This window comes from Crinia signifera, chromosome 1, assembly GCF_055691185.1.
Source record: "Crinia signifera chromosome 1, ASM5569118v1, whole genome shotgun sequence".
NCBI lineage: Eukaryota > Metazoa > Chordata > Amphibia > Anura > Myobatrachidae > Crinia > Crinia signifera.
This window is the reverse complement of record NC_139217.1, coordinates 378115766-378141366: the sequence shown is the minus strand read 5'-3', so window position 1 is coordinate 378141366 and position 25601 is coordinate 378115766. Positions and strand designations below refer to the sequence as shown.

Sequence of the window (25601 nt, the reverse complement as noted above, 5' to 3'; positions counted from 1 at the left end):
ACCCCTAAATACTTCTATATAACAATAGAATATATAGGGGGCCAGACAAGTAATCAGAGGCCAAGTCCCTGGTGAACACCTGGTATGGTACACGTATGGTTGGTCATGACATGATGCCAAGGAGAAACCTACTGCAGGGGAATATTTCCATCTGTGTGTGAGATTCCTTTAATGAATGCGAGCCAAGACTCCCACATGGCTATTTTGATTGTCCGTTGCACAGCGAATAATTAAACTAATGGTTCAAATACTTAGACCTATTAGACCATCAATACATAACCACAAGCGTTGAACACAAGGAGCAACCTGACAATGACCACAATAGGACATATATTCCACTATTAGTTACAATAAAATTGTCAGCACTTGCCCTGAAAAATAATCAGAGGGAGTGAGTAATCACGGTTACACAACGCCTCAATAAATGGGCAGCGTTACAAAAGGAATGCCTATGACCAGTAACGTTAACTGCATGCCTGACCAATTTATGCTCTGACTCATTCATAGCAGAGCAAAAACTGGCATTTGCGGACATTTTAATCTTTTTCTCTTTCAAGTGAGAATTTTTCTTTTCAAAGAAGAGTTAGATAGTCATCCTTCTTTTAGGTAAAGTCTTAATAAAAGTTACGTTTTAATGAATCAATACTACATTACATAATCATATACAAAGAGTGCGCCCAAAAAGCACATTTTGCTTTTTTGTGACCTGCGTCTTTGCAAGTCAATCCCCTTCTATTCAAGAATATACAGTACCATGCAAAATAATAAAAAAAAGCAGTAGTATGCTAAATAATCTTAAAATTAAAGGGCTTTTTTTTTAAAATACAGGGACTTCCTTTTATTAGTCTCATCTAAACATTCCTTTTTGCTCAATTATATATTTATTACATGTTATACGTAATAAAGACATTTATTAAGACTTTTGCTTTTCTAGATTACCTTTAGATTGTTGTTTGAAAAGATCACATAACTTTCTTACCTCGGCCCTGGCTACGTGGGTAGCGTCTTTGCTCTGACACTGAAGCATCGGATGCAGTTGGGTCACTTGGAGGTTTCTGTGGTTTTGACTTGTTGACTGGCATTGGTTGTGGAAGTTCATGCTTCGGAAAGCCTTTAAAGAACCAAGCTCCAGATCTTTTCCACACCTAGAGTAGAGCATGAATATAGAAACATTGTATCAATTAGGATAAAGGTCAATAACAACTCAATATCTGCAGGTCACCACAGATTATGTTACATTCACACACTAGATAATTTATTCAACAATCTATAATCCTGCTTGAAAAGAGATTTATTATTATTATTATTATTATTTAAAATAATTGTGCCAATAGTGTATAGGGCATACATATAAACAATGGGCCTGATTCAGGGATGTACTCACAGTCAATGTCAAATGTAGTGGAGCAATTTTTTTGTCATATGTACCATGCATGCTCCCCGATTGTCTCCATGCAGAACAGCAATTGCACTTTCAGATGCACGCTGGGAGACAGGATGGTGTATTAGCGCACACAAGGTGATGGTCCATCTTATGGGTGTGTTGGGGAAAGTGGTTGTGTGTAGAGGGCAGTACTCTAAGCCATAACAGGTAGAGATGTACTTCTGAAATCTGCACCAGCACACATACTGTACTGTAGCATCACATAGAAATCCCATGCTTACCTCACGCTGCTCACTACATATCTTGCACAGCCAGATGGAGTGAGGACGACTGTTGGTCTCTACACCACACTTTGTGCAAACATTCTGTAAGAATCGAGCAGAGTATTTTAAATGGAGAAATCACATCATAGGCAGCCTATCTAATAACGCAGACATAAACAATGTAGCAATGGGTTTAATCAGATACATTTCTTATTGCATTCTAAACACACTGAGTACTCAATTGACATATATATAGAGGGAGTTTATTTATTAACAGTTTCTTATATAGCACAGCACAATCTGTTGCGCTTTACAATAGGAGACAGTCATACAACAAACTGGGTATTTACAGACAAAGGTATGAGGGCCCTGTTGTAACATATCTTTCAAAGAATAGATAAATGAACACATGGAGAAGTTATCTGATTGGTTCCATGGACTTTAGCTAGAGAGAGAGGTAAAGTGGAAGAGTTTTCCAAAGCAAACAATCAGCTTCAGTCCATACTTGCCTACCATGTATAGAAGTTGCGCCAGTCTACTGATCTTTACAGCAATCTCCGCAGCCACAGAAGAGTGTTGCATCTACTGCATTCCACCTGCTTCCTAGTGAAGTGGGCAGGATGAGGAGATTTAAGGAATTGCAGAATTGAATGGAGGGACAGGGCTAAATTATGTAGATTTTCATTACAGGGATGAGGCCTAGTGGCAGGAGAGCCCAGCCATGCCTCCCTGACGTGTCATGCAGCAGAATGAAGAGAACAATAACAGGAATCCACAGTCCGTGAGAAGGGGGTGGAGCCTAGTAATTGCTTCATTTAGTCTCCGTCCCCCACTCTAAAATGCGTGATTTGAGGCACTTTGCTATAAGTGGGTGGGGCCTAATGATGTAATTGTTGTGGCCCCGCCCCCATAAGCCAACAGGTTTCCCCCCAATAAGCCCCGACTTGTCCCAGAGAGGACAATATAAAAGTAGGCAATTCTGCATCATTTGCAATAGGGAGTCAAAAACATTGTGATATAGGGACATATGTACTAAGCCCTGAAGAGTAGTAGTGGAGATACTGTACAGTAGATACCAATCAGATGGACCAATCAGCTCTTAACTGTCATTTTTCAAACATAGGGGAAAATTTAATAGGATGAGAGATTCAGAAAGCGAGAGATTTGGTAAGAAATCTCCAGTTTTATGTAAAGCGGCAATCATTTACACTGCAAAACCAGTTTGATTTTGCAATGTAAATGATTGCTGCTTTAAATAAAACTGTAGATTTCTTACCAAATCTCTCACTTTCTGAGTCTCTCATCCTATTACATTTCACCCATAGCGTGTAACACGGCAGCTAGCAGATAACTGACTGGTACTTATCTCAATCCATTTTTTTTTTTAACTTTTCAAGGCTTAGTACATCGCCCCCACAGTGTTCTACTTTATTATCGATCTTGTTTCATGACAATATATAACATTATGCAAATGAATAGATGTAAGAATAATAACCTTTTTGCAGTCTTCACATACAACACACTTTGATCCCGGCAAACCTAGAGTTTCCCCGCAGAGAATGCAGCGATTAACTCCATCACCAGTTACCGCCTTTTTCATGTCTTCTAATTTGTCAACCAAACGTCTACAGAAGACAAAAGGTAAAGGTTAATAACTACTGTACACCTCTGCCTTTGTAAATGCCAGACCCTGCAAGCTCAAAGAGTCAGAAAATAGCCTTAGTAAGTAACAGCATAAGAAGCCAAGTGTTTGAATGATCCCAGCCAGCTAGCATTTATGTGCAGAAGCCTCTTCACATATCGTAATGTCCACATGCACTCCTGCACAAATTGATCAACATAGCACTGTTTAGTAGGTAGGCCACACACTTTGCATGCAATATAGCCGAAACCCAAACACTAATCCTAGTATTATGAGCACTGTATACAATTGCAAAATTGCAAACAAATATGGAGACCGTGTACAAAGGCAAAAGACAAGTCTGATACCAGTGACCTATGCCATGCACTGCTATTCTTTATCTGCGGCTTTGAACTAACTTCTTTGTGAAAAATCAAACTAATTAGGGTACTTGTTTCCTAGCACGGCGCCCATCGCATCGCATACCATAAGGCATACGATGGTATGCGATGCGATGTGATGTTACGCGATGGCAGCCGATGTTATATCATTTTAAATTGTATACCATCGCATTGTATGGCATATACAATGGTATACGATTTAAAATTGTATAAGCACCCTAATGGGTGTTTCCAATGTTAAATGTGCCCCCTATAAGATAAATAATTGTATAAGCACTGGAATGGGTGTTTACAATGTTAAAAGCACCCGCACGCCACCCGTACTATCAACGCGTCCTCCGACCTTTTCATACCCCCACTATCCACGTCGGCGTGGAGTTGATTTCATATAGTGTGGCGAGCGCAGCGAGCCCGAAGCATGGCAAGCGCAGCAAACCCCGCGAGGGGACACGGAATACATATGAAGTGATGTGCGTCCGCTCGCCACGCTTCGGGCTCGGTGGCTCGCTGCACTATATAAAATCAACTCCACGCCGACGTGGATAGTAGGGGTATGAAAAGGTCGGAGGACGCATACCACCGCCGCTCGCCACGCTTCGGGTTGGCACTGATAGTGGGGGTGGCGTGGGGGTGCATTTAACATTGTCAGCACCCATTAGGGTGCTTATACAATTAAAAATCGTATAGGGGCTTATACAATTTAAAATCGCATCGCAGAAGGGTTAAAGGGTTCTTCGATATCTGGTTGCCCTATATCCGAAATCTCTCCCCCCTTTTAAAGAGTTAATAAGAAAAACAATAATAACAACAACCTGGTATAGTATGGAAAGGGAGGCCACGGGCCTAGATCCCTTTTGAAACAAAACAAAACAAAAATGATAAACACTGCCCTGTAGGGGGGGGTTAAATTCAAATTTAACCCTGCTGGATAAATAATGAGGGTAATAAACAGAAAGTAATAGGGGTCCTGAAGGCGTATATTGTGACTGAGACCCGATGTCACATAACAACATCTGCATGGTAATAGTAGGGATGGGGAACCATATGGGTAAATGCAAAATGGGTACCAAACAAATTATAAAGCACTAGGCACTTTTTCAAAACTAAATACTAAGCACAGAGTAAATGAAGAAATGGAGGTTGTTAACATGGCATCGGGGACCGGATAAACCAAAAAATATTTGTTAAAGATATAACACAATATAAGTAACAACTGAGTTACCAAAAAGCATCTTGTAAAGATTCAATCATGTAAGCCTTCTTTTTTGTTGGAGAAAAAGAAAATGTTTGTTTTTATGGTTATATGTATGTATGTACGTTTGTGAAATATTTAATAAAAATAATTAAAAAAATAATTAAAAAAGTTGCATCGCATGCCATATGCCCGCATGCAATGCGATGCGATGAGATGTTATACAACTTAATATCGTGGGCGCCGTGCTAGGAAACAAGTACCCTAATTAGCAATAAGCAAAAATTGAGGAAAAAGTGCACAGCATGGGAATTGCACCAGGAGTCTTGCGCCATATGGCATGAAAAGGAAAAGGAAATATTGCTGTTGTCCAATTATAGATCTACAGTACAGTATATTATTCTGGAACATATTTGGATGTGGTTGGGATTCCTGATATTGATTATATAGTATATTTAAAATGTCAGTTATGTTATTATGTTTATCACGTTGCTTTTTAAATACGGTAGTTATATTTGCTTGCACTTATATTAACAGCGTCAGTTTAACCGCAGAACTTTAGTTTAGTTTTTATTTTGTTTTTAATATTGTTAATGTAAGTGTATTAGTCATTTACTGATCTGAAGCAATGGAGAGATAAAGTGGATGGAAATAAAGTATAAGCCAATCAGCTAATTTCACTTTTCAAACACCCCCCTGTAACATGGAAGTTAGAAGCTGATTGGCTGGCACTTTATCTTTGTCCATTTTATCTCTCTAAGGGTTAATACATAGACTCCAGAGTGTGAAGAGTTCTATGGCCTGGAAATGGGCGTATCCATCAAATGTTTTATATAATATCTGTTCTGTTAAAGCCATATTAGTATAGAAGTACTAAAACATAACTATTAATACATTCTAAATACTTAGAAAAAAACATTGATATATTTTAAATCAGATATATGTTATTTATATGGCTGTGTTTTGTGTTCATTCTTTTTCTCTTTTTAACAAATGGTACTGAAAGCCGAATCCACAGCAAATGTGTGAAGCAGAAGGATAACTATTACTGCTCTAGGCTAATATCAGGAAGGGTTAGCGGATTACTGCTCAGGTGCCCCAGCAATATCTTCTAAGGAAACCATTACCAGGTTTTAACAGAGAAAGATGTCAAGACCTTGCTAAATCCAGAATCCACCAACTCCTTCCATGCGGGCCTGTTATTATACCCAGTCCCCGGCCGTTCCTGCGTGGCATCCTCACAGCCTGAGTGGCTTAAGGTGATCCATATATGCCTGCCACCCTTTACTTAATTTTACTGTGGCTAAGGACACATGCCAAGCGCCAGTAAAATTAAGGCGTCCACTGTCGAGAGAGCGGCACGGAAACATTCAACTAATTTTGGTATACAAGCCTGCCGGCTGTGTTGTTGGTTAAATCCTTACGACTAACTGGCTAAAAGAGCTGTTTCAACTCAGGTTATCAGCAGTGCATCCGGACTGGTATGGGTCGCTGGGTCAACAGAAGTTAGGTCCACAGTCATTAGTCACTTTCTTGAAAGAAATACACAAAGACATACTATTGGAGATTCTCCAATTAGCTGCTGTAGAATACCACAGCTAATTGATCACCTGGGATCAATTCAATAAGCCCTGATACCCTGCACTATCGGGGTATACACTTTAGGTGCCTCAGGCATGCAAAGCATAATCCCTAATAAACAGCGCTCAACAGCCGGGACAATTCATAAGATCCAGATTCTTAGCTAGGATCCCATGCATTCTTATACTATATGAATATCAAAATTTGGAATATATAAAATGTATGTAAAGCAAGTAGAAACTGCACATTTACTACTGCTTTGGTATGCATGGTGTTTATAGGTACTGAATTTTAGAATATTATATAATATTTGTAATTTATTAGAATATAATATAATATTTGGAAATTGATGTATGCCCCTCAGTTGTCATAGATACTCTTTTACACAACTTCTTTGTGTTCTAATTGTCATGTATCCACTTTTATAGAACTGCAGCCAGAACTGCGCCTTTATAAAACTGCAGCCAGATCTGCGCCTTTATAGAACCGCAGATCGCAGCCAGAACTGCACCATTATAGAACCACAGCCAGAACTGCACCTTTATAGAACCACAACCAGAACTGCGCCTTTATAGAACCGCAGACCGCAGCCAGAACTGCAACACTATAGAACCGCAGCCAGAACTGCGCCTTTATAGAACTGCAGCCAGAACTGCACCTTTATAGAACTGCAGCCAGAACTGCACCTTTATAGAACCGCAGCCAGAACTGCGCCTTTATAGAACCACAGCCAGAACTGCGCCTTTATAGAACCGCAGACCGCAGCCAGAACTGCACCATTATAGAACCGCAGCCAGAACTGCACCTTTATAGAACTGCAGCCAGAACTGCACCTTTATAGAACTGCACCTTTATAGAACCGCAGCCAGAACTGCACCATTATAGAACTGCAGCCAGAACTGCGCCTTTATAAAACTGCAGCCAGATCTGCGCCTTTATAGAACCGCAGATCGCAGCCAGAACTGCACCATTATAGAACCGCAGCCAGAACTGCACCTTTATAGAACCACAGCTAGAACTGCGCCTTTATAGAACCACAGACCGCAGCCAGAACTGCACCATTATAGAACCGCAGCCAGAACTGCACCTTTATAGAACCGCAGCCAGAACTGCGACTTTATAGAACCGCAGACCGCAGCCAGAACTGCCCCATTATAGAACCGCAGCCAGAACTGCACCTTTATAGAACCGCAGCCAGAACTGCACCTTTATAGAACTGCAGCCAGAACTGCACCTTTATAGAACCGCAGCCAGAACTGCACCATTATAGAACCGCAGCCAGAACTGCAGCTTTATAGAACTGCAGCAAGAACTGCACCTTTATAGAACCGCAGCCAGAACTGCACCTTTATAGAACCTCAGTCAGAACTGCACCTTTACAGAACCGCAGCTAGAACTGAACAGAAACAGAATAAACTCACCCAAATCTAACTCTCTCTGCACATGTTATATTTGCCCCACCTGCATTGTAATATGGTTTGTCCATCTGCAAATATTACAGCCTAATATGTCTGAATAAGGCCCTTTGTGAAACACACAATCTCAGCTTTGCAATGTTAGTTACAGCAGCTTCCAGGTTAGGGTTGGGTTTAAGGTTTCGGTATTTACCTCTGCAAAGACTGGAAGAGCCTCTACACCAAAGGATATAAAAAATGTTGGTACATCAGCATGCTCAGTGCCACCATGTTACATGTCAGCATGCTGACATATTACAAGTCAACATAATGACCATGGCGAAATGAACAATGTCGACATTCTAGCTATTGACAAAATATACGGACTCCTTGATATTTACACCTATCCTACTATAAATACAATTGTTCAGCCACAGCCTTGAAGTTGTGGCTGAATGCACAAGCCACCATCACTAAAAATAGAACAACCATGACTAGATAATTTAGTCACTCAAAAGACAGGCCTCGGGAGATGGAATTAGGGATCTCAGATTCACGGATGCTTTATACGCTCCACTTGTGTGGTGACCTATATCCAACAAAGCAGTGGAGTGCAAAGAAGCAATAAAACACTGCCGGCTTTGTGAGTTTCTTTCCATCGTGTGCCGAGCCAGGGTACGTGTTTGATGATTGTTTCGTTATTGTACAAATTGAGTCTTTAGAGAGAAAAAAAAGATAAAGAGCATCGATATGCCATTCCGCAACATCATGACGGACACCTTCGATCATTAAAAGATGTCTCAGCTCAAGTCAGATGATTAAAACAGTGTTCACAAAACAGATAATAGATACAAAAAAGTACAGTACTTTTATATTATTTTCCTGGTTTGGGCGATACAGTAAAATCACACAATCAACAGTCACACAACAGTCTATAGAATATATTTGACAAATAATAGCATATCAATAGCAATAATTAGTATATTTGAATGTACAATATTAATCATAGACATCTACTGAAAGCTCTTATTATATTTAGTGCCCTCCGTACAAGTTTGCTTGTATGATTAAAACACTTCATGATCTTTTAGTGGGCGGGGCCTCCAGAATGTTAGTTGAGCTGTTGGAGTGCTTCTTCACCATCTTTTGCAAGCCTCCACATTCAGCTTATTAGTTGGCAACCAACACCTCCTTTGACTCAGCTCTCAATGAGGATTACTCTTGGGAGGTTGTGTTGTCACTGCAGTCTGCCCATTTTCTGTGTATAACTGCCTAAGTTTTGCTGCAAAACCCTGCACTGGGTCTGGAGCACCCATTTACCTAGCATCTTTAAACTTTTGGATATTCCCCTGTATGGGTCAACTTGCACAATCGGTGGCTGTCCAAATACTTATCACATTAAGGGCAAGATGTATCAAGCTTCAAAAACTTGAGAGTTGAGAGTGATAAACAGCCAGCCAAACAGCTCCTACGTGACATTTTTCAAACACAGCCTGTAACATGGTAGTGAGGAGCTGATTGGCTGGCTGTTTATCACTCTCCATTTTATCACATTTTGTAGCTTGATATATTTGGCCCTAAATCAGTGCAGTCTAGTGAAGAGGTCTTGTCACATTGCAAGCGAAAAGGATGTGAAAAAGAATGCTCAGAACAGACGTGTCACACAGGAGCTGTAGCACTAAGAAGACCAGGGCTGTTAGGTGCAACTGTAGAAGGGGTTATGAGGAGACAACTGTATTCCTCTAGTTCTGTCTGTCTATTTAATCATTTGCTCCTGCATTGAACAATCATTATTGGAATTATAAATTTGGAAAGTGCCGGAGAAGTCACAGAAAGTAGGGAAGAAAGTACATAGAAAAAAGGGGCATACAAGGTAGACAATTAAATGCAAACAAAGGGTAGAAAGCACATTATTATTAGTAAAGAACACTGCTGTAATAAGTGGAGCAAATTAATTTCACCAAGAAGATTCTGACAGCTGTGAGGGTGCATTAGTGTGGGTAGTGTAGCTCAGTGCAGTGAAGTAAATTGCTGTGAAGGAACGGACTAGTATTAGAGCCAGATTTCACACAATATGTGAGTTCTTTTGCTTGTGTGGGCATTATATAATGGTGCAGCTGTATATATTGATTGAAAATGATAGGGTTTTGATCAGAGATGCGTGGAAAAGGTAGATCGGTGAGGCAGAGCCTCATCTGTCATAGACATTTTATAATGATAATACTGTATTTTCTTTGGATTGTATCATTTTTTGGTACTTGTTTCCTAGCACGGCGCCCATCGCATAAGATTGTATGCCTTAATTAAGGCATACAATCTTATGCGATCACATACAATTGAAAAGATTTTTAATTGTATGTACAATATCGCATCTTATGGATCTCATCTTATGGATATCATAGATCTTATGCATCCATAAGATGCATAAGATCCATGAGATCCATAAGATGCTATAAGATAAAAATCATGAGCCCCCAATAACCATTGTTAACGCCACCGGCGCTATCACCACCAACCCAAAGCGTGGCGAGCGCAGCGAGCCCATGAGGGGAGGCGGTACGCGTCCTCCGACCTTTTCATACCCCCACTATCCACGTCGGCGTGGAGTTGATTTTATATAGGGTGGTGAGCGCAGCGAGCCACCGAGCCCGAAGCGTGGCGAGCGCCGTGAGCCCCGTGGACTACTTCACATGTATTCCGCGTCCGCTCACCACGCTTCGGGCTCGGTGGCTCGCCACACTATATAAAAACAACTCCACGCCGATGTGGATAGTGGGGGTATGAAAAGGTTGGAGGACGCGTACCACCGCCCCTCGCGGGCTCGCTGCGCTCGCCACGCTTCTGGGTTGGCGTTGATAGTGCCGGTGGCGTTAATGATGGTTATTGGGTGCTCATTTTACTTTTTAAGTACCCATAAGGGTACTTTTACAAATAAAAATCTTATATGAATCATATACAATAAAAAATCGGGTACTGTGTATTATAGCGGCGCCCCCGATGTACATCGCGCAATGTTTTTATCGCATCGCATGCCATGCACCCGATGGCATGCGATGCGACGCGATTTTGGCCCCCTATGCGATGAAACATTGTATAAGCAACCTAAAGGGTGCTTTTAAGCACCCAAATGGGTGCTTACAATGTTAAATGCACCCCCACACCACCCCCCCACTATAAACGTGAACCCGAAGCGTGGCAAGCGCAGCGAGCCCGCGAGGGGCGGCGGTAAGCATCCTCCGACCTTCTCATACCCCCACTATCCACGTCGGCGTGGAGTTGAGAATAGAAAGTGTGGCGAGCGCAGCGAGCCACCAAGCCCGAAGCGTGGCGAGTGCAGCGAGCCCCGCGAGGGGACGCGGCTACCTGTGAAGCCCGCGAGGGGACGCCGATACCTGTGAAGGTATCCGCGTCCGATACCTGTGAAGGTATCCGCGTCCGCTCGCCACGCTTCGGGCTCGGTGGCACGCTGCGCTCGCCACACTTTCTATTCTCAACTCCACGCCGACGTGGATAGTGGGGGTATGAAAAGGTCGGAGGACGCGTACCGCCGCCCCTCGCTGGCTCGCTGCGCTCGCCACGCTTCGGGTTCACGTTTATGGCGTGGGGGTGCATTTAACATTGTAAGCACCCATTAGGGTGCTTATACAATTTTTAATCGCATCGCATTGTATGGTATTGTATGCCATACACAATGTCATACAATTTTAAAATTGAATGACATTGTACAATATCGCGCGATATCGCGTCGCATCGCATGCCTTATGGTATGCGATGCGATGGGCGCCGCTATAATACACAAGTACCAAAAATCGCATCGCATCCGATATATCGGATGCGATGCGATATTGTACATACAATAAAAACAACCAAAATCTTATATACTTGATATACAATGCGATCTTATGGATCTCATCTTGTGGATCTCATGGATCTTATGCATCCATAAGATGCATAAGATCTATGAGATCCATAAGATGCCATAAGATAAAAATCATGGGCGCCATGCAAGGAAACAAGTACCCATTTTTTTATAGTCAAAAGATGGAAGATACTGGAGAATGAATGGAGAGGCTCAACACACATTACTGGTGTATCACGAAGTAGGGTAAGCTGTAATACAGTACATGTTTATTTATTATTTATTTACAGTTTGTTATATAGCGCAGCATATTCCGTTGTGCTTTACAATTGGAGACAGTGATAAAACAAACTGGGAAGTAACAAACCGACACAGAGGTAGGAAGGCCCTGCTCGCAAGCTTCCTATCTATAGGGATAAAGGAGGGATACATAAGGATAGGATTCCATAGCATGGCAGCCCCACCATATTGTAAGACAGTCCTGATAGGATGAAATAAGATATGACTGCTAATGGAGGTTATGTGGGGGTTCTGGAATATGATAAGCTTGCCTGAAGAGTATATGCGTTTTCAAATGAGTCTGATTAGATATAGTAAATAATTCCATAGGTGGGTAGTGGCGCAGGAGTCATGTTGGCGAGAGTAAGAAGTGGTGACTTAAGATGAAACGTTGTAGGCGAGGATGATCAAATTTGAATTGAATACTGGAGGATATAGGAAGATAGTGTAGGGCTCTATAAAGTGCATGGCATTTAATATTATTTGTAGAAGGGATATATGATTATGGGAATTTCAGACAGCAGGGTGCTGCAGTAGTAATTTAGGAGAGTACCTAAGACACTGTTGTGATGGTGAAGGAGATTTTAGGGAAGAGGTGATTCCGGAACGAGAGAAAATTAGGGTACTTGTTTAGTTTCATGGCGGTACTTCCCAGCAGATCGCATCATATGCAAATCGCATGCAAATGTTATGCATGAGATTTGCATGCGATTTGCATACGATTCAATCCACGATGCGATTTAACACACCCCCACTATCCACGTCAGCCCAAAGTATGGCAAGGGCAGCGAGCCCGGCGAGGGGATGTGGGAAGTGCCTTCCCGACCTGTTTATACCCCCACTATCCATCTCGGCGTGGAGTTGATTTTATAAAGTGTGGCGAGCGCAGCGAGCCACCGAGCCCAAAGCGTGGCAAACACAGTGAGCCCCACGAGGGGATGCGAAAAACGAGCCTGAAGCATGGTGAGCGTAGCGAGCCCCGCGAGGGGACATGGATTACTTGACGTGTATTCCGCGGCCCCTCGCAACACTCCGGGCTCGTTTTAAGCGGATGCTCGCCACGTTTCGGGCACGGTGGCTTGCTGCACTCGTCACACTTATAAAATCAACTCCACGCTGATGTGTATTGTGGGGGTATGAACAGGTCGGGAGTATGCATACCGCGTCCCCTCGCAGGGCACAATGCGCTCGCCACGCTTCGGGCTGACGTGGATAGTGGAGGTGTGTTAAATTGCATTGCAGATCGAATGCAAATCGCAAGCAAATCATATGCAAATATCACATGCAATTTGCATATGATTTACATATGATCTGCTGGGAAGTGCTGCGGTGAAACTAAACAAGTACCAAAATGAGTTCTCTTTTGAATAGCTGCTACAAAAAAAACAGCAGAAAGGTCCTGGAAGAGAAGTATATAGAAATTACCTCTATATCACTGATTAAGTGCAGTGTCAGTGGAATATTCTGGCAGAGTATTGAGGGCCAGATGCACTAAGCCTTGAAAAGTGATAAAATCGAGAGTGATAAACCACCAAACAATCAGCTCCTACCTGTCATTTTTCAAACACAGCCTGTGACATGGTAGGAGCTGATTGTCTGGTGGTTTATCACTCTTGATTTTATCACTTTTCAAGGCTTAGTACATCTGGCCCTTAATACTCAGCTTAGTACATCTGGCACTGAAAATGAAATGAGAGGTCCGAAGGGATAGGATCTTCTACACATTGCATCATGGGTGCAATACAACCTGACAAATATCTAGTACATACTGTACTGGAGTTAATAATACCAGTATGTATGTATGAGCACTTAATTCAGGTTTTAATCCCACATTGAAGTAAACTATTACTATTGCTTTTTGAGAGTGCAGTATACTGTATGTGATTTGTATAAAGTCTGATGGGAGAGGGAGGTCTGGTATACATCAGCACCATGGAGAGCACTTCATAATGGAGATAAATGTATTAAATCTGCCTCCATGATTTGATCATGCCCCTACAATAGTGGGTGCATTCCAGCCTCTAACATTTTAAATATTTGTAATTGTAATGATATTGGGATGGAGAGACATTGTTCTTTTGTTTACATAAAACATTTAATGTGTTTTTTTCATTTACCATTAGCGACTAATAATTTCAGAGCTAAAAGAGAAGGTTCGGTCTGTGCAGAGTGCAGAGCGCCTGGTCAGGCTGGGTCAAGTATAAAAGTTAAGCCCGATACACTAAACGTCTCGTGGGAGTGCTAATATCACTAACGACATCAGCAGTCCCAGGGGTGGAGGATATTGTGCATATACACTGCATGATAATTGTAATTATATCATTCAGTGACGTCTCCGGAACTCTGCTACATAGCCAAAATTGACCTGCATGTTCAGCCAACAGGAAATGGGTAGGGGGTGGGGGGGTGGGGTGGGGGGGTTAAGGCTGCGCGGGAGCATGCAACTTTAACAATATTGAGCATACCCACTATGGTTGTGGGTATGGAACTTTAGTACACCCCAGATTACTCTCTGTTTGCTGACTTGTAATAGCCTTCCATAAACTGTTGGTCCTATCTGTTACTGTTGCTGCCTCCTGTTGCCAGTGGAAATGTAATTTTAATCACAGTATGCTATTGTAATTAAATTAACTTGAAAATAAAATATTTAAATGAATGACTTGTGTCTGTCTCTGCGCCATTAATTAGGAGACTGTGTTGATGAATAAACATATTAATTTATTAAAATATCATGGAGATCAGATAAGTGTTAAGATCCATTTAAAAACACAATAAATTGTCAATTAACTACCAATCAACACTTAGGGCCTTATTCTAATTCACTCTGACAAAATCCTTCTTAAGCAGCCAGAATTAGATTTGGGTGGATTATTTTGTTTCTGGGCAGGGTAAATACTGGCTGCTTTATTTTTACACTGCAATATAGATCTCACTTTGAAGTAAAACCCCACCCAAATCTAATTCTCTCTGCACAAGTAACATCTGCCCCACCTGCAGTGCACATGGTTTTGTCCATCTAAGAAGGATTTTGTCAGAAAGAGTGAACTAGAATAAGGCCCTTAGTGCAGGTATAGGGAACCTTCGGCCCTCCAGATGTTATTAAACTACACATCCCAGAATGCCCTGCAACAGTTTTAACATGGCCAAATAGCAAAACTGTACCAGGGCATGCTGGGATGTGTAGTTCAACAACAGCTGGAGGGCCGAAGGTGCCCCAACCTTGATTTAGTGGTTGCAAATTGGGATATAGCTGTTCATTAATTCAGCGGTAAATAGCCTCCTTTAATTTTTTCATATTTCTTTAATTTATTTCAGGCTTGCCTACCTCTCGACTTTTACATGAGCCTCCTGCTGCCCCACAAACCCTCTCAATCCTCCCGGGTTCTGTGGACCTCCATTAAAATCCAGACTGCGCATGCGCGCATCCGGAAATGGTGAGGGGGGGAAGCAGGGGAGACATCACAGCCAGCCACCGCGCGGTTGTGGGTAGCGGTGGCCGAGCTGCACACGCCGATAGGAGATATAGTGGGAGAAGCAAAGCCAGTAGCCAGGACTCTGCTTCACTTAAGCTGGCCAAGCTCCCCACACAGACAGCATGCATCAGACCAGCCTGCCCCTCCTGCTCCTCATCTCTTCCTGGTGTGCGCTGTTTCCTCCCCACCACACTGCTGGGTGAGTGCTGTGTGCTCTGGGGGAGTGGGGGCTGTGTATATTACTGGGGGAGTAGGGGCTGTATGTATTACTGGGGGGAGTGGGGGCTGTATGTACTACTGGGGGAGTGGGGGCTGTATGTATTACTGGGGGAAGTGGGGGCTATGTATAATGGAGGAGTGGGGGCTGTATGTATTACTGGGGGGTGAGGGATGTGTATGAAGTGTGAGGCAGTGCAGGGACGGATCCAGGATAAAATGACAGAGGGGGCACCATGATAAAAGAGGGTTTAGGTGGGGGAGGGCCAGTGTTAGTGGTGCCAGTGTACATGCTAAGACAGCGGCAGAGAGAGGGTGGCAATGGGATTAAAAATAGGCCCACCATGGCAACAAAAGTGAAGGATGTAGTTGTGCGCGCGCCGAAGGCGCGCTCTGGAAAAGGGGGTGTGGCCAATCAACAGGGGGCATGTCCTTGAGTGTAGTGTACAACACCATATACAACTTCTACACATTATGCTACAAAATACTAGACCCCATTATACTTGCCCCTTACACATGATGCCAAATGGATTGAGCCAAAATTCACATAATGCCACACGGATTGAGCCAAAATTTACATAATAACACACGGATTGAGCCAAAATTCACAAAATGCCAAATGGATTGAGCCAAAATTCACATAATGCCAAATGGATTGAGCCAAAATTCACATAATGCCACATGGATTGTGTCAAAATTCACATAATGCCACACGGATTGAGCCAAATTCATAAAATGCCATATGGATTGAGCCAAAATTCACATAATGCCACACGTATTGAGCCAAAATTCACATAATGCCACACGGATTGAGACAAAATTCACATAATGCCACACGGATTGAGCCAGAATTCACATAATGCCACACAGATTAAGACAAAATTCACAATACGCTTCATAAACAGGGACATTGTCCACCAAAGGCGCGCATTAAACATTTACACCATAATGTCCATTGCACGTTAATTACACGGCATGATGTCCATTATGTATTATGCCAAACACCATAATGCCTATTAAAAATTATGCTACATACAGTAAGTGCTGCTTATCTACATGCTCATTGCCAAGGGTTCCATGCTCATTGCCAGAGGTTCCATGCTCGTTGCCATGTGAGATTACATGCTCATTGCCAATGGGGAATACATGCTCGTGGTAAATGGGGGACAGCCGCCGCCAGGCAGAAGTGATAGCCACTGACAGTGGCAGAGCCTGGCTGTATTCCGAGCACTGCAGGTCCCAGCTATTTGAAATAATACCCATTTCACACCAGAAAATGCATTCCCAGGTTGGCCCCTTTTACACCAGCCTAGTCCCTGCATTTTCTGGTGTGAGGGGGAGAGAAAACCACCCCTCCCCCCTTTAACCAGTTATCTCATTTAACCGGCTATATCTTCGGAACTAACTGACCCATTTACATGAGACAAGTATCATATTGAAGAACTTTTGAGTGGGCTTTGAATGATTTTGGTCCAGTGAAACTGGAACGTTTGGTTCCAGAGTAATCTGCCCTCAAAGAACATGAACAGCCATGAAATTACATTTCAAAAATAAAAAAATCGATTTACACGCTATATCTCTGGAACCGATTGACCGATATGGACCATCCTGGTATCATATTGAAGGCCCAGCGATTTGGAATTGAAAGACATCAACCACAAGCTCCTGTGATGCCTAGCAGCCGTCGGAACCGGGTGGGGGTCGGAATTGACGGGTCCCATATTATCCTATGGGGAAAAAATGTTACAGCTTTGCCAGGCGATCTCTCCGGTTCCCGGGGGGCTAGAGACATGGGGCTGGGCTAGTTGGAAAGCTCTGGCCTCATCTACAAAATGAATGACAGGGGGGGCACGTGCCCGGGTGCCCCCCCCCCCCTGAATCCGCCACTGGGGCAGTGTATAAAGGAGAGTGGGGCAATGAATGGAGTGGGGGCTGTGTGTATAGGGGGGGTGGGGGCTGTGTGTACTGGAGGAGTGTGTATAATGTAATACAGGTGTATGTACTGGTTTTAATATGATGGGGGGTGCAATTTAAAATAGACATGCAGTGGTGTAACTATGGTGGTTGCTAGAGTTGAAAGGGCTGTGGGGCCTGGGTATTTGGGGAGCCCCATATCCCAGCAAGCACTCCCCTGCACCCTTGGTCATTTTTTTATTTTTAAACGTAGTGATGTAGACAACGATGGAATGGGATCATTTGGTCTACAGTAAGTTTGTCGACAAGCATTAGGTAGACACCATTAGGTCGACATGGGGATAGGTCGACATGGGTCAAGGTTGAAATGGTTCTAGGTCGACAGGTCATTGGGTCGACAGTCAAAAGGACGACATGAGTTTTTTCACTGTTTTTTTACCCAAATGTCGACATGGGCACTGGATAAAGTGCACCGCATCCCCTCACCATGCTTCGGGCATGGTGCCTCGCTACACTCTGCACACTATTTTATTCTCCCACCACGCCTTAGTGGATGGTAGGGCATGAAATACCGCCTGTCGGCACATGTCAGCTCAAAAAACTGTCAAAAACCCCATGTCGACCAATTGACTGTCGACCTAGACCATGTCGACCTAATGCTTGTGTCGACATAATGACCTGTCGATCTAAAGCCATGTTGACCTAGAACCATTTCCACCTTGAACCATGTCGATCTATCCCCATGTCAACCTAATGGTGTCGACCATCATGCTGTACACCAAATGATCGTATCCTGACAACGAGACTGTATGTCCATGCTCCCCCTGCAAGTGGCACTCACTTCCCCTCAGTTTCTCACAAATTTACTCATTTTCCTATCTCTCCCTCGCACACACACACACACACACACACACGCACGCAGCAAGAGAGGCAGAAGAGTTTTCTTTCTTTTAATTCAGTGCCATAGGCAGCAACTTCCACATCTGAATCATCCCCAAAGTGTTCCAGAATTTTCTTCTGCCACTGCAAGACACACCCCTTAGTGGCAATAGGTACGTCCATAGGTGGAGTTAGACACAACCTTTCACCGGCACAGCATATTTTACTAGCAGCTAAAATCTCTGTGAAAATAATTTTCAAAAGTCGGCAGGTATGATGTATTGCTGATGTATCACTGTCCTTGATTACCTTTGGTCTATGTTATCACATGCATGCTTAAAATTAACTGTAACAGTACAATGATCAGATTCAATTAGCTACATGTTCCCAGTGGTGTAGCTAGGTGCCAACGTGCCTGGAGCAAGGGCATGTTTCGCGCAAACCCCCCCCCCCCCCCATCCACCCCCCTGATAGTAGGCGGTGCTCTTGCGCGGCAAAAAGGGGGTGCAGCCTAACATTATATCACACATTGTAACACCCATTGCACATTTTAGCGAACTTTGTAATACCCATTACACATAAAGCCGCATGCCGTAATGCCAATTACACATAAGGCCACACATGATGCCCATTACATACGATATAACAAACCGTAATGCTTATTACTGTACATACTATGGGCCATATTCTCTAAGCTTCAAAAGTGATAAAATGGAGAGTTGTAAACAGCCAGCCAATCAGCTCCTACCTGCCATGTCACAGACTCCCTCTCTACGCCTCTGCATGTTCCTGGTTAAATTTTGTGTATTTCTAGGGGTGATAGTCAATTCGCCCCTGGTGGAAAACTCGGCCACTTTCCGGGCAGCCAGCCTATAAAAAGACCAGAACCGGCCACTCAACAGACCACGCCCCCATTAGGGCTGCTTCCAGAAATTTCCTAGGCTGGTTTTATAACCCAATCCACACCTGATTCGCCCCCAAAATTTTTCTGCTGCAAAAAAATATTTTATTTATTTAAAGGACCGACTTTGAGAACCTGTGGCCTAGAGTGATGTTTCAGGGCTGCCTAAAACACTTAATAAAATCATGAATCACTATTTTAGGTTTATATTTCCCTGCAGTGGAATCTTTAGTGTTGGATAACCCTGAGATTTAAATTAAACCCACCCCATTCCACATTGACTGACAATGAACTCAGACTCAGCAACTATGTACAGAGCTGCTGTAACAGTTTTATCACATAGATTCATTGTGTGGGATACAACTTTACAGTATGAACCATCTGCTAGAATTGTGACAGAGTGCAATATTTGCTGTCCCACTTGTTTTCCACGTTAAACTATTGCCTCCCCAGTATAATTTTAGAAGAGCCAAGATATGCATATTAATTGAAAATAAATAGCATAATATATATTGTTTAGATACTACAGAAATGAAGAAGAAAAAAAAGGTTAGTCGTCTTTTAAAGAGAATATTATGGTTTTATATGATCAATGAATGTGGCTGTCTGCAAAAGAACCATTAGCGGTTTGGGAGAATATACCATCAACAAATTTTCCTTGGCACAAAAAACATTGTTGGCTTCCCACCAAATGTGTGAGACTACAGGCTGACTGATCATCTGTGTGGCAGTGTCTTGCAGCTTAGGGCCTGATTCAGATGCCCAGTGTTTTCATGGGAACGAGCATAAAACAGTGGGCGTTCCCCTGATGCTAGTTAGGCACCACTCTGTGCCAAGACTCCTGTACTCAGTGGCGTAAGTATAAATTTAGCTATCCCCTGCCAAAAAATGTGTTCCCCCCCCTCTTTAGTAAAACATGACAATGGTACAGACTGGTTACACTGTGCGTCGCCATGTGTAGTGCTGCAGCTCACCCGGAGTGATGTGCGCCCATGCGGCGTAACAGGGAGGACATCCTGTCTGCTGACATACTGTAGCCTTCTGTCACCAGCCTCAGCTTCCAAGGACCGACCGGGGATACTAGCAGAAGTATGTGCTCGTAATGACACCCACCGCCCCCAGGGGTAGAGGAGGCAAGGTCACTGGGGGCTGTCACCTACAGTACGCAGCTGCAGTACACAGTCACCACTGCCCACTACTACTGACAGCAAACTGTGTATTCGTACAGAACAGCAGGTATTTCTCAGTGCACCCCGAGACTGCTGGCTCCCCCAAGCCACAGCTGGGGCTGCCACACCATAGTTACGCCACTGACTGTACTGCTATTCTTTACAGCACAAGGTTAAAAAGTGGAGCACCTGATGGTCAGTATACTTTTGCATATATAATTTGGTGACTTTGCCTTTACTTTGCCCCCTTCATTTTTTAAACACAGCCTGTAAACTCTATCCAAACTTAGATACATATACGGCATGCCTTTATGTGTGGTCAAGATCTCTAGTGCTTCCAACATTAGGATCTGTGCTCAGCATTAGCCCTGTATACCATCTGCATACACTAAACCCCCAATGTCTAGAGCAGCGGTCTCAAACTTTTTTCTCTCCCGTACCCCTTGATTAGGCTTTTCATTTATACCCACGTACCCACTCCTCTCAATTTGAAATATCCACAGTACTGACAAGTGGTGTGGAAGTTGGCAGTATGTATATCCTTATGGGTTTTTGGAGTAAGACTATATATGCAAAGGAATGACATATAGTTCTTCTACCTCCAAATAAATACAGTGAAGTATGCCCTACTTCTGATGTGCCAGATCTACCCCCACCGTTACTTCATTTTAAATGATAACAAACATGCAAAAAAATGCTGATTTCATTAAGCACTGACTCTGTCAGGTAAAGCAGAAGCAGCACACCAGATTTGTTGTTTAATTATTTATATCGCTCAGAAGCACAATGCCAAGAATAGCTAAGAGCCTGAAAAGGGCCTTGCAATTAAGCTACTTTGCCAGGTATACACAGTGTATCCCAATAGCAGGCACAGATAGTCATTATTATTAGTTAACCCTCTGACACTGCACGGTCAGATAGACATACAGTACCTTATATATAATAAGGCAATAAAAACCGGCACATCCAGGCTGAAGCTGACATCACACTTCCTCCCCTATGCTGGCTTGGCATGCTTGCATTTCCCCTGACACTCCAAGCATTTCTGTAGGTACGCCCTGCGTATTTCTTAGCACTTCCCCCAAAAAACGGTCGGTTTCCACCGCCACATGCCCACTCCCTGTCCATCACCTTGTGAACAGAATTAGTTGCAGGAGTCTATCACAGGGTGGCCTTGTGCATGCATACTGTGAACCGTACGCATGCCAGTGTATCAATAATCGCCCACTGTGTGAATCTGTGCAATCAGGTCTGAATCGGGCCATGTCGGTGTCTACGGCACAATTTTTTTTTTTCTGGAAAAAAAATGGCTTATATACAGGGACATAAATCACAACTACATAGTCATTACAATACTTGCCTACTTTTGAAAATGAGTTTCAAGGAGATTACAGTTGGCAGTAGAATTTTGCACAGCGCCCCATTGAGGGGGTGTGTCATGCTCCACCCAAGTTCTATATATGGAGAGATTTTGAAAAGAGATTGTGAGCGTGGTACCTAGAAGCGTGGGTGTGTACTGCTACATCTGAGAGGAATCTTTTAAAATGACTTATATCCAAATGTAGATGAGCCGCAAACAGGGCCGGTGCAAGCCCCCCGCCCGCCCCAGGCAAAAAAAACCTGCGCCGCCCGGGGGGGGGGGGGGGGGAGATTGGTGGTCGACACTAATACGGCAGCACGGGGGGGTGCGGGCGATACTGCGGCAGACGCCCGCACCCCCCGGAACGCTGTACATGCTGTAGCTGCTGCAGCTCCCGGGTGCTACGAGTGCAAATCGTCCTCTCCTTTCTCACTGAATCCCCCCAGCAGGGAGCCGGCGGCTCGCACGGGGGGGGCAGCGTCTCCATCCTCGATGAAATCCCCTCAGCAGGGAGCGCAGGGGCAGCGTTGATTCACGCCGGGAGGGATGAGCTGCTTTCTGCTTTCTTACCTCTCTATGGTACCTTGGCAGCTCAGTACCGCCCTCCAGTGGCCGGCGCCCTAGGCAAATGCCTAGTCCTGCCTAGTGGTGGCGCCGGCCCTGGCCCCAAAGCAGTTAGTAAGAGCTACTATACTTGGTAAAGTGCTGGGAAATGGTGCTGATGATTCAATGTAAATGTATCTGACTCTCATTCCTTTCCCCCCCCAAACATTTAACAGTGTAATGTGGGCTAGGTCGCATGAGGGAGATTGCTGCTATTTCAGGGAGTCTCCTGCAGAATGCAGGAGGTTAGGCAGCTATGGTCATTAGTCCTCTCCTGTCGGTCTACTTTTTGTACAACTACAGGTATACAAGGTAAAAGAATATTACTACCCCAACATGCACTTGATAGCATGATTTATTTCTAATGTGCTCTAATGTGCTCATGACGCAAACTCATTATCCTCAAGATATTCTAGAACATCATACTTTTAAATCTGTCACGTAGTCGCTTGCTTTCCACCCTGAGCAACGAGTGGACAGATGGGAAACATTACATTTCCAAGTGTAGTGCTAAAGTGTTTTGCATTTAAACCAAGCTGGAATTGTCTGCAGTGGGGATGTATTATCACCAAACACATTACTGTGCACTCACATTAAGGGCAGATCGTTCCATGAGGCAAGGTGAGAATCCCATTTTAGGTTTTACATTTCTAGGGCAGGCAGACCAAATTCTCTCAATGCACAGTGTGGGGTACATTTACTAAAGCTTCTAAAAATAAAAAGAGGTGGTGTTGCCAATAGCAACCAACCGATTCTGCTTTAGAAGCTTTAGAAAATGTATCCCTGTGACTCCAATCACTGCATTAGCGGCACAATGGCTGAAGTTGGAAATCTCTGCATTTCTATACATTTTCTGATGCAGACAGCCACTGTAATAAGGGTTACCATCCATCTGGGATTACTGTAGACAGTTCGGTAGTTAAGACGGCGTCCGGAGGGGTAGTACTCCTGGATCTGGCCTATTGCAATGATTATAGTACAGTAGGTAGTATAGGTACTTCCATCTTGTTTTCATTGCAGCAGAGAATAATAGGACCAAAAAAAGATGGGTTTTTTTTCTAACTAGTGCAGGGCTGGGCAACACCGGCCCTCCAGATGTTGATGAACTACACATCACAGCATGCCTTGCATCAGTTTCAGCATGGCCACATAGCAAAACTAATGCAAAGCATCCTGGGATGTGTAGTTCATTAACATCTGGAGGGCCGGTGTTGCCCAGCCCTGAACTAGAGTCTTCTACAGGTTACACAAAGACAGATTACCATTTATACTAGGGTTTGGGCTCTTCTTTTAAACACAGGTTCTCACATTATAATACTGTTTATATATATATATATATATATATATATATATATATATGTATGTATATATATATATATATATATATATATGTATATGTATATATATTCCAAAGAGGCCGACACTCAGGACTTAGATGTGGATGCCCAGGGGTACTTCCTCCGGTGCCCTCTAGGTATATGCAGGATAGTAATAAGCGGCACTCGGAGGCTGGGGTAACTGGTGAATTAGCGTGGAAATTTATTCCATGTGCAGAAAGAAAACGTTTCGGAGCTCGGGGGCTCCGTCGTCAGTTCAAGGAAAGCACTTTCCTTGAACTGACGACGGAGCCCCCGATCTCCGAAACGTTTTCTTTCTGCACGTGGAATAAATTTCCACGCTAATTCACCAGTTACTCCAGCCTCCGAGTGCCGCTTATTACTATCCTGTATATATATATATATATATATATATATATATATATATATACTAGGTGATTCATCGCGCCCTACGGGCGCTCTTCACACCGTCGTAAGGGGCTGCGCCCCCTTAATTTGTGAACATTTGTATATGAGAAATATGGTTAGAATTGTATGAAAGATGCCCTGTATTGCAACTTAGGTGTCCGCGAATCGCGGGAGGGGGGGTCGCGGAGGGTGCCGCGAATTGCAGGAGGGGGGGTCGCGGGGGGTGCCGCGAATTGCAGGAGGGGGGGTTGTGGGGGGGTGGATGCTGCGAATCGCGGGAGGGATTGCAGAGAATCGCGGGAGGGGGGTCGCGGGGTGGGTTGCCGCAAATCGCGGGAGGGGGGTTACGGGGGCGGGGGTTGCAGCGAATCATGGTAGGGGTGGTCGCGGGGGGTGTGCCGTGAATCACGGGAGGGGGGATCACGGGGTGGGGTGCCGAGAATCGCGGGGGTGTGTGTGTGTGCCATGAATCACGGGAGTGGGGGTTGCGGGGGGGGGGGGGGGTGGGGGGGTGTGACGCGAATCGCCACAAGAAAAAATCAACACAGAAAGGTCAACACATGTAAATGTTGACATAAGTGTGGCACTTCATTGGTGTCCATGTCGACACATGAGAATGAATATGAAAATATTCAAAAAATGAAAAAAAAACTTCAAAAACTCATGTCAACCTTTTTCATTGTCGACCATAGCCATGTCAGTGTTTTCCATGTGCAATTTAATTCTGGAGCTGCCGCGAATCACGGGGGGGTGCCGCGAATTGCGGGAGGGGGGGTCGCGGGGGTGGGTGCCGCGAATCGCGGGAGGGCGGGGTTCACAGGGGTTCCGGTGGGGGGTTGCCGCGAATTGCGGGAGGTGGGGGGTCACGGGGGGTGCCGCGAATCGCGGGAGGGGGGGTTGCGGGGGGGAGTGACGCGAATCGCCACAAGAAAAAATCAACACAGAAAGGTCAACACATGTAAATGTTGACATAAGTGTGCCACTTCATTGGTGTCCATGTCGACACATGACAATGAATATGAAAAAAATTAAAAAATTAAAAATAAATCTTCAAAAACTCATGTCAACCTTTTTCATTGTCGACCATAGCCATGTCAGTGTTTTGCATGTGCCATTTAATCCTGGGGCTGCTGCGAATTGCGGGGGGGGGGGTGCCGCGAATCGCGGGAGGGGGGTCGCAGGGGGGGTGCCGCCAATCGTGCAAGGGGGGGTCGCGGGGGGGTTCTTTTTGCCGCGAATCGCGGGAGGGAGGTCGCGGGGGGGTGTTTTTTCCGCGAATCGGGGGGGGGGGTCACGGGGGAGGGTTTGCCGCGATTCGCGGGAGGGGGGGGTCGCGGGGTGGTGGTTATGCCGCGAATTGCGGGAGG

The 25601-nt window shown here is 44.2% G+C and overlaps 1 protein-coding gene across 2 annotated transcripts in view; it reads right to left on the bottom strand.

Annotated features, from left to right (window-relative positions):
- Nucleotides 1-25601, bottom strand: part of RPH3A (rabphilin 3A) — a 231623-nt gene that overhangs the window by 84521 nt on the left and 121501 nt on the right. For both annotated transcript variants that reach the window (XM_083151441.1, XM_083151442.1), the window contains 3 exons: nucleotides 3143-3272; nucleotides 1666-1749; nucleotides 980-1145 (listed from right to left, as the gene is read on the bottom strand). In XM_083151441.1, coding sequence (XP_083007567.1) covers nucleotides 980-1145; nucleotides 1666-1749; nucleotides 3143-3272 — 380 coding nt within the window. The remainder of the gene's footprint in view (nucleotides 1-979; nucleotides 1146-1665; nucleotides 1750-3142; nucleotides 3273-25601) is intronic.